The following is a 15,914-nucleotide window of genomic DNA, read 5'->3' on the forward strand; positions in this document are numbered from 1 at the left end:
AATATGTTTGGTAGCCAACATGTTGTCCGCCAACACCATCGGAGTTAAACCAAGGGGTAATCTATGTAAGTTGATCAACATCATCACTTTCCTTGTCCAATTCAGCCTCGTGCACTTCTTTGCTCGTCAATATAACATTTTGCCAAATTTACCAACACCTCATTTTGGTTTAAAACATGTTCCTATTCATTGACCACCTCTTTTCCGTTCTCTTTTTCATCGATGATAAACATATCTGGAATCCTACTTGTAAAACTTCCTTCAACATCACCATGTTGTTTGCATTGTGCATTATTAATTTAACTATTCCTTTTTTACTTCAATGCTTAATCTGGAATTAACTAAAGCAGTGTGTTGTTGGCGTGGAGTGTAAATAAGCAATCCATTTATGGGTGCAAATAAAACCCTTAAAACATGTTTGTGATGTTGTATGAAACATGTTTAGAACGTCTATACATCCCTTTCTTCGTTTAGAAACTTCATAGAATGTTGAAAAGCTAAAATTAATTTTAAACCAAACATAAAGATGTTTTATTGTAATAACTATTCAAAAACCTTAGCTTGTTTTTAATAGTTTTATGTAAACATTGTGTAACTTATAAGTTTATTATAGTTAAATGATTTTATTCATATAAATATGAAAAGCGATAGTTCGTTACACTCAATTGTTAAATAAAGAGAAAATTGAAAATTTAGCAAAATACACTAATTACTTTGTGGAAAATAGCCAAAAAAAATACAAAAATTGCATTTTTAGCCACTAAAATCACATATGAGTATAATCCATCTGCGAACGTATAAGTGGCTAAAACACAAACATGCTTTAGTCACTTGTACGTTCGCAGTTGGTTTTTTTTTCCGCTGTATATATACCCCTTTTGAGCCTAAAATCGCAGATGGACTATGTCCATCTGCGATTTCCTCTGCCTTTGAACTGCGATTTTGTGAATTTCTTTTTCGTTGTTTATTATTATTTTTTTAAATTTTGACTATGAAGTTGATAGGTTTGATTACAAAACAACCTTATTATATATAAAATTTTTCAATAAATTATCATCTTTGTTGTTATTTTTTTGGAAATTTTGTTTAAAACGTCTCTAAGGAAATCGTCCATGATATCATCCAAGAAAGAGAGTGAAAAATGAAGGAAAAAAAACATTTTTATAGTAGATCCCACGAAATCGCGGATGGACTTCACAAAATCACAGATGAACTTTTCCATTTGCGAACATACAATTGCCTAAAGCACATAGGCACTTGTACATTCGCAGATGGAAGAGCAAAATCGCAGATGAGTTTAATCCATCTGCGATTTTAAGGGCTATTTTTGTAATTTGAGTTTTTTTTTTTTTTTTTTTGCTATTTTCTACAAAGTAATTAATGTATTTTAGCTAAATTTATTATTTTTTCTTAAATGAACTATGTTGTATAGATTGATAATAATTTTATAATGACTTACGGTATTAAAATGTTAGTATAAATATGGCTAGCTTAATAGGTTAAGGTCTAAAATTGTTACTCTCAGATATCAACACCAAAAAATAATCTCAAAAAAATAGACTAAATTGAAAAAAATAAAAAAAGGGAATCATTTTAAACCAAAATCAATAAGAAATACTAATCATTTTGACTAAATTTGTAGTTTGATAATTATTTTCATGCATTGTAACGGAAGCCTTATAAAAAAATGGGAATAATTTGTAAGAAATGTTTGGATGAATTCATAAAAAAATACTTTATCAAAAAGTTAAAAAACTTGATTAAAAATAAGTAAGTTGGAGAAAGTTGTAAAAAAATTAAAAAAAAACAAAATTGTAAAAATGCTCTATGTGGTTGTCAAAATTATGTGGTTTTATCCAAAAATGTTTGGTGGTGCATCAGTGGTTTAATTTTAGATTTTTTTTATTGATTTTGGTCCCTATAAAATTCAAATTATTTTTATACCCTTATAATTTATATTTTCCATTTTTTTAATTGTTATAATCCTTAAATTATTTAGTAATTAAAAAATTGACCAACCGACCCCACTCCACCTTTCTTTCTTTCCTATCTCTCGCCGAAAACCCCTTTTTGCCCACATCTAAACCAAGTACCAAAAATCATTCTTAGTGCCCAAAAATCATACTTAGTTCCCAAATGGGTGCAAAGGGTGCTCAACCCCCAAATTTAAACCTGAATATCATGCCTAAAACAAACCCATGAATTAAAAGTAGAGATCATGGATTAAATCAAAACCCTAGCCCAACGGTATCTGGTGTTGTCTCCCTCCTTGAGGTCAAGGGTCCAAATCTCGTGAGGTACATAAGTGGAGATTTAGGAGTAGTTTAGGAGTAGAATAGATTTGCCATTTCCAAAAAAAATAAAAAAATAAAACCCTGACAACATAAATCCATAAGTGCAAGAAGCAGAAATTAAAACCTGAAACCCAAACCATAACTTGCATCTTTTTTATCTCACTTAAGAGAGTAGAGAAGCGAAGGAGATGATAGCGATGAACACGTAGTGAGACATTGATGAAAATGCATGGGTGGGGGCGGTGATGAACAAACAAAGGCAATGGTGAAAGGTGTGTCACATTATTTATCACCATCTTCTTCCCATGTTCTCGTTTGTACTTGCATATCCGAGGAAGGAAAATGAATTAAATATGTTATCATATTCTTAGTTCTCACCACCCACACACCTTTGTCATCACATCCCAACACCGTTGCAAGCATCATCTCATTACCTACAAAATCTTGATTTAAAGAGAAGGGTTTAGGTCATTTTTGGTCATTTAACTTTTGGTTTTGTGCTCATTTGGTCACTTAACTCTTTTTATGTTTTAAAAGGTCATCAAACTTTTGGTTTTGTACTCATTTAGTCACTTAACTTTTGGTTTGGTCACATTTAGTCACCTAACTTTTAAAATTGTGCTCATTTAGTAGTCACTAAACTTTTAAATTTTTTCAAAAGTTTAGTGACTAAATGAGCACAATTTTAAAAGTTAGGTGACTAAATGAGCACAAATCTAAAAGTTAAGTGACTAAATGAGCACAAAGTCAAAAGTTTAATGACCTTTTAAAACTTAAAAAGAGTTAAGTGACCAAATGAGCACAAAACCAAAAGTTAAGTGACCAAAAATGACCTAAACCCTAAAGAGAATATACAAGGAATAGGGAGAGGAGTGGAACACGCATATGGAAACCCACATATTCCTCCCACAAATACTTTAATTAAAGCTTGATCCAAGCAGCCACAAACAATTTGTTTTTAATCCTTGTTATTGATTTTTTTATATGTAAATACAGAGAGAGGAGTTGGAAGCCGTTAGTGGTGATCAAATCCATTTGGTTATGAGTTTCCCGATAACAGAGTACAAAGTTTATTGCTCTGTTTTCCCCATTGGTGCTTCTCTTCCAATACATAACTAAGAAACAATTCGAACCAACATCAAATCAGTGATTTTTAGGTCTGAGTTTTCCGAGGCAACGGGAATCAACGATTTTGTATTGATGCGTTGTCCTCGTAGTATCCATCAATATCATTAGGGTTAGAAGCGGGAGAGGATGATTGATTTTAAGAGTCACTAGAGGATGCGTTGTTGAGTTTGTCGGAGGCGTTTCGTCGTTTCCATGGCGGTGTCTATACTTCTCGTGAGATTAACATAGGAGGAAGGATGAAGGTGATGGTCGGTGAGAGGTGTCAGAGCTAGAGGAAGGAGAATGGCTAATCACTGTACGGTGGGAGGCGAGTTTCTCGCTGTAAGCATTAACAGAGGGAAATAGTGGATCGGTGGAAAGAGAGAGAGAGAGAGAGAGAGAGAGAGAGAGAGAGAGAGAGAGTTTTGCTTGTTTTTATTCAAAATAATAAAAAATTAAACAAAGAAATTAAAAACATTTATATTAAGGGCATATTGGTCATTTCAGCTTGGGTACGGACCAAAATCTCATAAAAATGTCAATCATGGGGACCAAAACCACACAAGTATCCGAAATTGGACAACCGATGCATCACCAAACTTTTTTTTGGATTAAAACCACATAATTTTGCCAAACACAGAGACATTTTTGCAATTTTGTCTTAAAAAAAATATAGACCAAAATCTTAAAAATAGTTTAAAGAGTAAATTACACGAATGGTCCCTATGGTTTTGGGTAATTTGCATGTTTGGTCCCTAACTTATTTTTTTAACTCGGAAGGTCCCTACTGTTTGTTTTTGTTACACACTTGGTCCCTACAGTTTGTTTTTATTACGTGTTTGGTCCCTATCTCACCTAAAACGACTATTATTTAAATAGAAAAAAAATGACGAGGTAGGTTAGGTAAGATGAGGGGGTGAGGTTGGGGGTGTGTTTATTTAAAGAAATTAGAAAATCAAGGGCAAAATAGTCTTTTTAGGTAAGAAAGGGAGCAAGCGCGTAACAAAAACAAACAGTAGGGACTTTCCGAATTAAAAAATTAAATTAGGGACCAAACGTGCAAATTACCCTAAACCATAGGAACCATTTGTGTAATTTACTCTAGTTTAAAAATACGCTAAAATTGTAAATAGAAAAGGTAAACCAATTTTGTAAAAACGATCAAAGTCGAGTTAAAAACATTATATAAGGGAAAATATGGAAGTGGTGTATGTTAATAGTGGAAAAAAAACATAATAGGAAGTGGTGTATGCTAATTAGGGGTGAGCGCGATGCGGTTTGGTGCAGTTATTAGCCAAAACCTCACCATTAACTGCAAATGCGGTTAATCCATTTTCAAGACCGCATGGTACAGTTATTTTTGCGGTGCGGTTAGGCGGTTATTTTTGCGGTGCGGTTTTGTTTTTTCTGTGTTGCGATTATTAAGTGCATGGATTTGGTGCGGTTATTTTGTGTGGTTTTTAACCACAGTTTAGAGCTCAAATAGTTTTAAGAGTTCAAACATATTACTTGTAATAAAAAAAAAACCATAACGTATAAGACAATTAACTATTTAACTTAAACCACAAACAACTAATATCTTAAAAACATAAAGTCAATAGTAATTAACAATAAATATCTTAAAATTGTCTAATTTTATCATTTTTCAAAGTTAAACATAAGAAAAAACCAACACTTTTGTCTTTTAGTATTTTATCCGTCTTTCATTCATAAAACTTGTCTTATTTTTAATATTTAGTAAACTAATAATTGTTAAAAAAAATGTATATAATATATGCGGTGCGGTGCGTTTTTTTGCGGTTTTTGAAAAAACAGAAAACCTCACCATCGGTTTTTATTACGGTTGCGGTTTTTCGGTTACGGTTTTTACGGTTAATTTTAGTTGCGGTACGGTTTTTGCTTACCCTAATGCTAATTGAGAAGGATCTGAACCAACGTTGACGGTAGAATTGGAAGTAAACATACAAAGCACAAATCAATGAGCTATCAATTAGATATTTTTAAAATTTGACACGGAATAATTATAAAGAGAAAATATATGGTATTAAATAATAATAAAAACACTATTCATCATATTGTAAATTGTATAGGTAACTAAGGTAAGTATATACTTAAGAGAAAATGACAAAAATAGTCATTTATATTAATGGGATTACAAAAATAGCAAAAAAAAAAAAATCAAAATTACAAAATTAGCCCACAATTTCGAAGATGGAGATGCCCCATCTGCGAAATCAGCATCTCATCTGCGAATGTACAAGCACCTAAAGCACAGTTGTGCTTTAGGTGCTTGTACATTCGCAGGTGCTTTTAATTTTTTTTTTTTTAATTTTTTTTTCTGTATATATAGGGGTAATTTCGCAGATGGAATAGGTCCATCTGCGATTTACTCTCATTCTATCTGCGAAATTGTGGTTTTTTTTTGTTTTTTTTAGTTTGACTATGAAATGAATTGGTTTAACTACGAAATCATGTTGCTATATAAAAAGTTTTGTAGAAAAATATCATTTTTGTTGTTATTTGTTTAGGAACTTTCTCTACAATTTGCTCAAAAAATGATTGAATATTTGGTTTGTCTTGTAACCGGTGGGAGATGGCAAGTTAATGGAACCTGATTTATATAACAACCAAAATGATATTTTTCTACAAAACTTTTTATATAGCAACATGATTTCGTAGTCAAACCAATTCATTTCATACTCAAACTAAAAAAAAAATACAAAAAAAAACCACAATTTCGCAGATAGAATGAGAGAGAATCGCAGATGGACCTATTCCATCTGCGAAATTACCCCTATATATACAGAAAAAAAATTAAAAAAAAAAAATAAAAGCACCTGCGAATGTACAAGCACCTAAAGCACAGTTGTGCTTTAGGTGCTTGTACATTCGCAGATGAGATGCTCATTTCGCAGATGGGGCATCTCCATCTGCGAAATCGTAGGCTAATTTTGTAATTTCGATTTTTTTTTGGCTATTTTTGTAATGCAATTAGTGTAAATGGCTATTTTTGTCATTTTCTCTATATTTAATATTTAGAGGGTGTTTGACTTAGCTTTTGTAAAATGACTTTTTGTAAAAGGATTTGTTATAAAAGATGTTTTTTAAAATGTGTTTAGATTAGCTTTTGAAGGGAAAAAATCAAAAGTTAAAGTGTTTTGTTTAATTTTTACATTCAAAATGACTAAAAATGACATGTTTACATATTTATTGGGGGTAGATGGAGATATAAAAGTAATTTTAATGTTTAACACTAGGGTGATGTTATGAACACTCCACCCTATTCCACCATACTCTAATATATTTTAGGTTAATCATTACTATCAACTAATCATTTTCATTAATTAAGGATTTTATTGCATTGTTTTCCGAAAAAAAAATATTTTTTATTTTTATTTTCTCTAATTCTCTTTCTTTTTTTATTATTATTATTATATATATATATATATATATATATATATATATATATATATATATATATATATATATATATATATTAACTATTAAGTTGAAATAATAAAAAATGTAACATTTTTTTATTCTATAATATTATTTTAAAAACCCTTCACCTAACTTAAGAGATAAATTTTTTTAAAGTGTAAATATAATTGTATGAAAAAAAAAACTTATTAAAATATTATTCTTTTAAATTGATAAACTTGTCGTTAAACCTAAAATATGTAATTAATATCAAAACAATAAAGCTACTAGACTCCAAACTCAAACTATAATAAATTTTATAATAATCAAAATTTTATACGAAAAGAAAAAATGGCTAAACTAAAAGGAAAACCAAAAAGAAAAAAAAAACCAAAATTATTTATGAAATTTATCTTATACTATTATTCCAAATTAAAAACAAATATGATATATCTTTATATAAATTAACAAAACTAAACAAATCACATTTATTAATAATATATATTACAATTTAATAAAAATAATAAATAGTTTTGTTATTCCGATTAAAAAAACAATCAAGCTGCAAAAAATCAATATTCAACCTAAATAAAACTAAACAGTAAGATACCTACTTTTAAAACAATTGTAAAAAAAAATTAAATTAAATTACTTTTATCCGTGACAAATAAGTTTTTGTATAAAAATGAAACAAAAAAAAAAATGAATAACTTTAATTAGAAGAAAAAGGCCCCATGTGGAATAGGTGAAAAGTGGGGTGAGGAGAAAATCGTAGACACTATTAATTGGATATTCAGTTTTATAGTTTTCACAGTCTAAGTTTAGACTGAATTGAACATTTATTATGAGTAGTATGGAGTGTAAAAATAAAAAGTTTTAACGTTATTGAAAAGTTGAAAAAGTCATTATTTCATGATTTTCAAAAAGACCAAATTTACTTTATTAGAAAAATCATTCTTATCTTTCCCAAACATCTAAGTTTAGACTGAATTGAACATTTATTATGAGTAGTATGGAGTGTAAAAATAAAAAGCTTTAACGTTATTGAAAAGTTGAAAAAGTCATTATTTCATGATTTTCAAAAAGACCAAATTTACTTTATTAAAAAAATCATTCTTATCTTTTCCAACATCTTTTTAACTTTTTTCTAAAAAAAGAAAATCAAAAGAAAAGTTAAACCAAACAAACTCTTAATCTTCAACGGGGCTGACTAGATTGGGCCATTTAATTAAAGAGTGAAGACAAGCAAACAACTCAAAGGGTCATTTGAAGGTTCAGAGTTGAGACATATGATATGGGTGTTCTAAAAAGCATGTTGGGACTTGATCAACTTGTTGTTTTGTGTCTTTTGATCCTTACAGGTTGCCAGAGTTCTCAGGGGCATTTCAACAAACATGTTGCGCTCTTCGTTTTCGGTGATTCGTTTTTCGATTCCGGAAACAACAACTACATAAAAACTACTCCGGACTTTCAAGCCAATTTTTGGCCCTATGGCGAATCATACTTCAATCACCCAACTGGAAGATTCTCCAATGGCCGTCTCCTCCCTGATTTCATCGGTAACAATTAATATATATCTCAAACAACTACCAATTTTACTCCTCTTTTTCAAATTTCTTTCTTATTCCAAACTTAATTCCCTTCTGTTAACAGCTGAGTTTGCTGGATTGCCTTTCATCCCTGCATATCTCGACCCCCATTACCATAATAGTGGATTTTTGTATGGAGCAAACTTTGCATCAGGGGGATCTGGTGCATTAGTTGAAACCGATGCAGGACTCGTATGTATCCCTTCTTCGTATCCACTGCTTGAATTGACTTCATATATATAAATTAATGGATGTAGGTAGTTGACCTCAAAACACAGCTACAGTATTTCTCCGATTTAGAGAAACAATATAGGCAGAATTTAGGTGATGCGAAAGCCAATCAGCTGTTGTCCGATGCTGTCTACTTGTTTAGCTGCGGATGCAACGACTATTCAGTCCTCTTGAGCAACAATGAGAGTAGTCTTCTTTATGAGCAGTACGTTGAAATGGTGATCGGAAACCTTACTGATGTCTTCAAGGTAACAAATATCAGGAGTATCCATAACATGAGAGGTGTTTGATGGAGTTTTTCAGTGACTCTATTCTCACTCCCCTCTATCTATACTTCCTACCAATATAATACCTATATAATTATATTTTATTTATTTATGTATTGTAAATATGATGTGAGAGTAGATGAAGTTTTTCAATTTGATTATTAATGAGTCCACAATGACCTAATTATTGAAAAAGCTTTTAGGAAGAACTTGTTATTAACAAACTTTTTTTTTTTCAAGATGTTTTGATTTGAAAAACCTCCCAGAAAACTTCTATTAGGATGTTGTTATGTTTCCAATTAATTACCTTGATATTCAATTTATTTTAAAGTAAATTACTAAATTTGTCCCTATGGTTTGGTCAAAATTATATTTTTGGTTTCTAACCTTTTTTTGCACTGGGTTTGTCTCTATTATTTGATTTTGTTGCGTTTTCATCCCTTACATACATAAAGTTAGGGACTAAACGTACAATTTTGACCAAACATAGAGACGAAAAACGCAACAAAATCAAACCATAGGAATAATCCGAGTGCAAAAAAAAATTTGGATGCAATTTTGACCAAACCATAAGAAAGATTTGAGTAATTTACTCTTTATTTTATCTTAATTTAAAAAGGAAATCCATGCAAAGGGCGGAAGAAAAATTGGAATCGGTACAGTCCCAGCAATAGGCTGTTGGCCTAACACTCGTGCAGAAAGGCCAGACAATACGTGCAACGAAGAGCTTAACATCATAGCAAGTCAACACAATCATGCACTTTTACATAAATTGCAAGATCTAGGGCAACAATTGGAAGGATTCATGTTTGCAAACTATGATATCTCAACTGCCATTAACAAACGGATGAAAAACCCATCAAAATATGGTTGTATACTCATGAGTTTCATTGCTTTCAATTCGTGAGCTATTATCATTCATTGTTTGGATTTGAATGGATTTGTAGGTTTTAAGGTTGGAGATAGTGCATGTTGTGGTAGTGGTCCTTTACGAGGGTTTTTTAGTTGTGGAGGAAAGAGAGGAATACGAGAGTTTGAATTATGTGATAATCCTGATGATTATCTCTTCTTCGACTCATTACATCCTAGTGAAGCCGCAGTTCGCCAGTTTGCAGAGTTGTTTTGGAATGGAGATTCCAAATTCACATCTCCCTACAATTTTAAAACCTTGTTTCAAGGTACCTATATATGTGTTTTTAATTATCGTAGTCAAAAACTAATTATTGCGACATAGCAATAACAATATTAACAATCTTTCTTAGCTAAACATCGTACCAAAAAAAAAAAGGAATCATTATGAGTTTTTGGTGTTTTATATTAAAATATGTCAAGATAGACCTTTATTTGTAGAGAAAAAAAATACGAACTATATATGGTGTATTTTTCGGCTAAAAGTAATGTATGTCACTAAATAACTTTAGTTGGAAGAAAAGTTAAACCTACAAATCAAGAGCTGATAAGTGGTGTCCTTGAAAAATTAAGTTATGATTACATTTGGGTTAATTTTTTTATTGAAAGTTTATTGACTAATTAAGTAGTTGGTAATATGTCAGCACCATTTTTAAAAGCTGGTTTAACTCAATTGAAAAGTTTATATTTCTAATGAATACATAGGTGACAAAAGATTACATATATTTATTTGATCATATGAAATTTTAGGTGTAGGACCTCAAATAGGAGACATCCAGTCTACAAGCTCAGTTGATGTGAAAGTTGGCAGGATCGAGACTGGCTCAGGTGTGGACGCTGATGGAGCTGTGATTTAAACACATGTAGGTTACGGTGGAGATATTTTGGAACAAAAATATAGATAACAACATTGGCATCCAAGCCTATGAGTTTATAGTTATGAGCTGTTCAATAAAATGAAAGAAAGGAAATTATTATACCCAATGTTTTAAAAATCGATTTTTTAGTTAAACTTTTATGATTACCAGTTTTCGGTTCAATCGGTTTAACCGGTTCGACAGTCAAATAAACCGATTTCTATAATTTTTATATTTTTTTTGTATTTTCCTACACATACATATATATACATAAATTAATAATTTGATGTCCACAAGTTCAAACGTTAAAAATAAACATGAAAACAAGTTGTAGATCAATCTAAATATATTAAAATAACATATAACCATAAGTTTTATACCAATCCAAGTGGATTAAAAAGAAAATAAAGTCTTAAATGAATACAAACACATCAAAGAACTTCATAAAATTTATCAAGTGTTTTTATTCATGAAAATCTTAATAGATATGAAAAAACACCAAAGTTTATTATGCAAAATGTTTCAATTTCATATGTTTTTATTCAATTTAATCGGTTCAACCTGTTTAATTTAACCGGTTCAACCGGATTTTTGTGAAAACCGGTCGGTTCGTTCCGGTTCAGAAATAGACATAAAGCCGGTGATAGTTGAACCGTTCCCTTCTCCGGTCCAACCAGTTCGACCGGCTGGTTCAAACCGATTTTTAAAACATTGATTATACCGATAAAAGATTGAGTTCCTTGTAAGATTATTAAAATTCATTTGTATTTTTAGCAAAAGATCACTTAAAATATTGTATTTTTTTGGCTTAGCTTTTGTGGGACAAAAGTCTTTTTTGTAAAAGAACTTTTTGAAAAAGTTGTTTTTTAAAATGTGTTTGTATTAGCTTTTGAAGGGAAAAAATCAAAAATTAAAATGTTTGGTTTAACTTTTACATGTAAAATAACTAAAAAGGACTAAAAATGACATGGTTTAACTTTTAGATGGGGTTATAAATGTAATTTAATGTTTTAGCTGGTGAAAAGTCAGGAAAAGTCGATTTCGTGACTTTTCAAAAAGCTTGAATTTACTCTATAGCAAAAGTTGATTAAAAAATCATTTTCATTTTACCCAAACATCTTTTTAGACTTTTTCTAAAAGATAAAGTCAAAAGTTAGTTTAAAAGCCAATACAAACACCCCCAAACATAGACGGTCTTGGGATGTGCGGGTCATACGGTCGCACAAGATATCCGATTATAAAGAGGTTTTCGATTGAAAATTTCTTTTAATATTATATTACTTACAAAATTAGAACTTGATAAAAATTAAAATATAGTTGGATGTTATTAATTTGATTCACGTTATTAGCAATATACTTTAAATTTAGGTTTGTTAAATATATTATAAATATCGATTTCTCATATACCAATATATAGACATTTATATCACGACACTAAAGCTCGAAAACATAACTCAAATTTAAAAATATATTTGGGCTTTAGGGTTGAGTTAAGTAGATGACGAGGGTCAGACTTTTAAAGTTAAGAATGCAACACATTTATTAAAGAATCACTTCAAGTGAATATATTATAAAAAGGTGTCAAAATGTCATATAACGAATAATCCGTTCAAATGGAGCAACATATATTTGAAGATAATACTATAAATTTTAATAATATTCAATCTAGTGAGGAAAAACATAAAGAAGATGTAACGACAAAATGGGTTTGAGAAGGCTTTGAATTTTTCTTAAGCAATAGCTTATCATTTAGGAATTTATCTGGTGTTTGTTGAGAAAAGTAATAAAAGAATTATTGGAAAAAAAATTGTTTGATGAGAGAAACGTTGAGTCACCGAAACTAATACATGAACGTTCACCTCAAGAATCATTTGTGGTTGATTATTTTGACTATATAAATGATCAAGTTATTGGTTCGTCGCTTTTATTGGTTAGAGCGACGATTTGAATAATACAAATAATATGAAAAGATTTTTGGTTTCTTATTTAGAATATAAAAGTTAAAGTCATTGAGTATTGATAAGCTAAAGTGTTGAAAAAAAATCTTGATATGACGATATAAAATAGTCACATCTCATAATCATCTAACGTATACTAAATTTTTTAAAAATGATAAATAATTATCCAGCTTATTGTCTCGTACATAATATTGCTAATTGTTCCTCTGATTACAATTGCATCACTAGAAAAAAAAAAACTATTCAAAACTAAAACTTTTGATATATTATTTGAGACCTACTATTTTTCAAGAGAGATTAAACGTTTTTACTTTGATTTTGATTGAGAATTAGATTTTTTGAAAATATTGACAATAACACGTAGAAAGTTTTTTCTTTTAAAAATACTAGATTATCGACATTCAGAAAATAGTAATGCAATAGTTGTTTTTTTTTTATTTGGAAAGCTGTTTGTAGCTGTTTCAATTTATTTCTAATGAGTTAAGACCAATATATGATGCACAAGTACAAAATTAACAAGATACTTGTTATAAATTTTAAGTTTTAAATTTAGCGATAATGAATTTAATCAACAATTATCTACAAACTTTTTATGAGACTTCAATTTGATTTTTGCACAAGGCATGCCAGGATATAAGGTGTTAATAACACTATAGAAAATGATTAAACGATGAAGGACCAAATATTTAGTGCGCCTTTACAAAACCGGTTTATAAAAACACTTAAAAAATTGTATGATAAAAGATATGATTGCCAAATGAAGTTAGATCATATAACCTATCATCAAGATACATGTCATTCATAGTGGTTCCCTTTGGTGGTGCACTGGGAAATGGCTCGTAAAAGAAATACATCTTTTGTTCGTGTCTAATAATAAGTAATAACCCTTAGACATAGATGCTAGTCATAAACATTGATGATTACCTATACGGTCGGTAATTATTTATTATCAAAACTATGTTTCACCATATCCATGTCTTTGGTCAATGTTGTAACACCCAAACTTATATAAAGCTTGAAAGTAACAATAAAGCAATGCCAATTTAAAATATTGGTATGGATGTAAATGTATGCGGGTGGGAATATGATTAAATGGTATTGGTGAGCGGATGTTGCTTATATGGGTAATGTGATGTGTATGGGTCGTTATTGATGATAAAGGTACAATGCGGTATCCCAACTATTTTGTCTTTTTTTTGAATAATTATTATGGTATATTATCATTTCAAGGTTCTAAGTAACGTTAAACAATATTTATAATATGATAATTTAAACAGACATTCTTAATTTTAAGAAATTTTAAGTATGTATACTAAACGCAGTATCATAATATAAGTCTCATTATGACAATCATAAACTTAACGAGTGAGCCTTTAGGATACTTAATTATAAGGTTGAAACTAAATGTGTGTAATCTTCGTATGATGTCAATTATAGTATATAAGTTAAGGGTATAAAATGTTGAAAGTAGGATGCTATAAGTGTTCTATGTGGTTTACTACTTAAACCGATTATATAAGAAAGTGAGTCACACCAGAATGTTGTTAATGATATGTTCAAAGTGTTGATTTCCATGTTTAAGTTAATAACTAAATTGGTATATTCTTAAAATAAAAACAAAGTCCTTTTTGGGTTGCCCTTAAAACTAGCAACCGAGAAGAATTACATTGAGAAAAAGAGAGAGAGAGAGAGAGAGAGAGAGAGAGAGAGAGAGAGAGAGAAAGAGAGAGAGGATAATTTACTCATATTTTATATGATTAATATATTAATTAGAAAAAGTAATTATTAATTTAGAATTAATCATAAATTAATTGAAATTAATTTTGGGATTAATTAAATTAATTGGAAATGCAAGGGATTAAAAGTGACATTGTTCAAAGGTTGAACAATGGAGAGTTTCTAGAACCTCCCTCTAGGGGACGATTTTTGTAAAGATTCCTAAGGCTTCTAGGAAGCCTTCGAGAATAAGTAAAGGTTTGGATAACTACATATTTTGAGATATTACTTTTATATTCAATTGAGTGTTATCCATGGATTCCATATCAAATAGGACCTTATGGTCTCATTATTTTTGTCCATGCCTTCTAACTCTTCTAAGATCCGAAATTCCTTACCCCTCTCTTCTCTCATCTTATGTTCTTGTTACTAAGGTTTGGGTACAAACCATTAAAGACATCATCTTTTTATGATAGTTTTTCCAAGCTTCATAACTTCAAGGATTTGTTTGATTTGTTTGCTATAACAAATCAAAAGGTATGAAACCTAAACTTTGTAATATTCGATATACACTAGGGTTAGGTAGTTTAGTTGTTCATTGTATGTTGTTATCAAGGTGTATGACATAGACCTTTTATAGGATGCATGTAACTTATTAATTGTTAATTGTTTTCCACATTATACATATTTGCTATCTATAAAACACATTAGTGGTATTAGAGCCTAGAATTAATTTTTTTTTTCAAAATACTAATCTCACGATGTGAGAGATAGATCTCACGTCGTGAGCTCAATGTTTTTCCAGAATTTCAGGTTTTCATCCTCCTAATCAAATTTATGTGTTAGTTTTTGTAATTATCCAGTATTAATTCTGTAAGATTCCGAATTTTGATTGCCTTGTGTGATAATCCGTAAAACCCTAAATATTAGGAGATATCCTTATTTGATAATTTATAATTAGATAGAATTAAATTGAATGATCTCATATGAATTTAATAATTAATTTAATAGTAAAGTAATTAATGGATAATTATAAATTTATAATATGTTTAAATTGATTAATTAATTATATGATAATTTAGTAATTTATATTTAAACCTCGTATTTTAAAAAGTTTTAAAATACACCTTATAATATATATATATATATATATATATATATATATATATATATATATATAAGTTTAATATACTATATGTATAAGACAAGCCATTCAATCGTTAGTAAGCCTCATTCATAAGCCATGCTATATAAGGGGGGGGGGGGGGGGTATAAGAAACGACCTATAAAATGACTGCTGAATGGGTTTATACTCTCACCCACTGCTCCCTTGCGTGGTGGAGGGTTGTTAGCCGAACCGGTTGATAAGACATAACCTCTAAAAGTATGATACAATAAAGTAACTAAACCTTTTATAAAATCCCAACTCTAGTTACTTTATGAAAAAATGTGAAATGTATGTTAATCCATGAAAACACAAACCACTCTTTATAAGTCGTTAGTGGAGCGTGCGTGGTTAACCGACACACTAATTTGGGACTATAAAGTTGGGTGATGGACAAATCAA

At 30.0% G+C, this 15,914-nt stretch overlaps 1 protein-coding gene across 1 annotated transcript; it reads left to right on the forward strand.

The window, feature by feature from the left end:
• Positions 1-8,061: 8,061 nt before the first annotated feature.
• Positions 8,062-10,795, forward strand: LOC111887322 (GDSL lipase). The gene is made up of 6 exons (XM_023883479.2): positions 8,062-8,380; positions 8,475-8,602; positions 8,668-8,889; positions 9,527-9,776; positions 9,855-10,085; positions 10,567-10,795. Exons 1-6 carry the CDS (start codon positions 8,116-8,118, stop codon positions 10,671-10,673), a joined length of 1,203 nt encoding a protein of 400 aa, XP_023739247.1. The 5' UTR covers positions 8,062-8,115; the 3' UTR covers positions 10,674-10,795.
• Positions 10,796-15,914: the final 5,119 nt, after the last annotated feature.

This window comes from Lactuca sativa, chromosome 5 (assembly GCF_002870075.4).
Source record: "Lactuca sativa cultivar Salinas chromosome 5, Lsat_Salinas_v11, whole genome shotgun sequence".
Taxonomy (NCBI): domain Eukaryota; kingdom Viridiplantae; phylum Streptophyta; class Magnoliopsida; order Asterales; family Asteraceae; genus Lactuca; species Lactuca sativa.

Excerpts from the sequence above, each read along its gene's own strand:
- LOC111887322 (XM_023883479.2), top strand. The coding sequence starts at position 8,116 with ATGGGTGTTCTAAAAAGCATGTTGGGACTTGATCAACTTGTTGTTTTG. Across the intron at positions 8,381-8,474 it reads TCTCCTCCCTGATTTCATCG|CTGAGTTTGCTGGATTGCCT; the intron begins GTAACAATTAAT and ends TTCTGTTAACAG. Across the intron at positions 10,086-10,566 it reads TTTTAAAACCTTGTTTCAAG|GTGTAGGACCTCAAATAGGA; the intron begins GTACCTATATAT and ends ATGAAATTTTAG.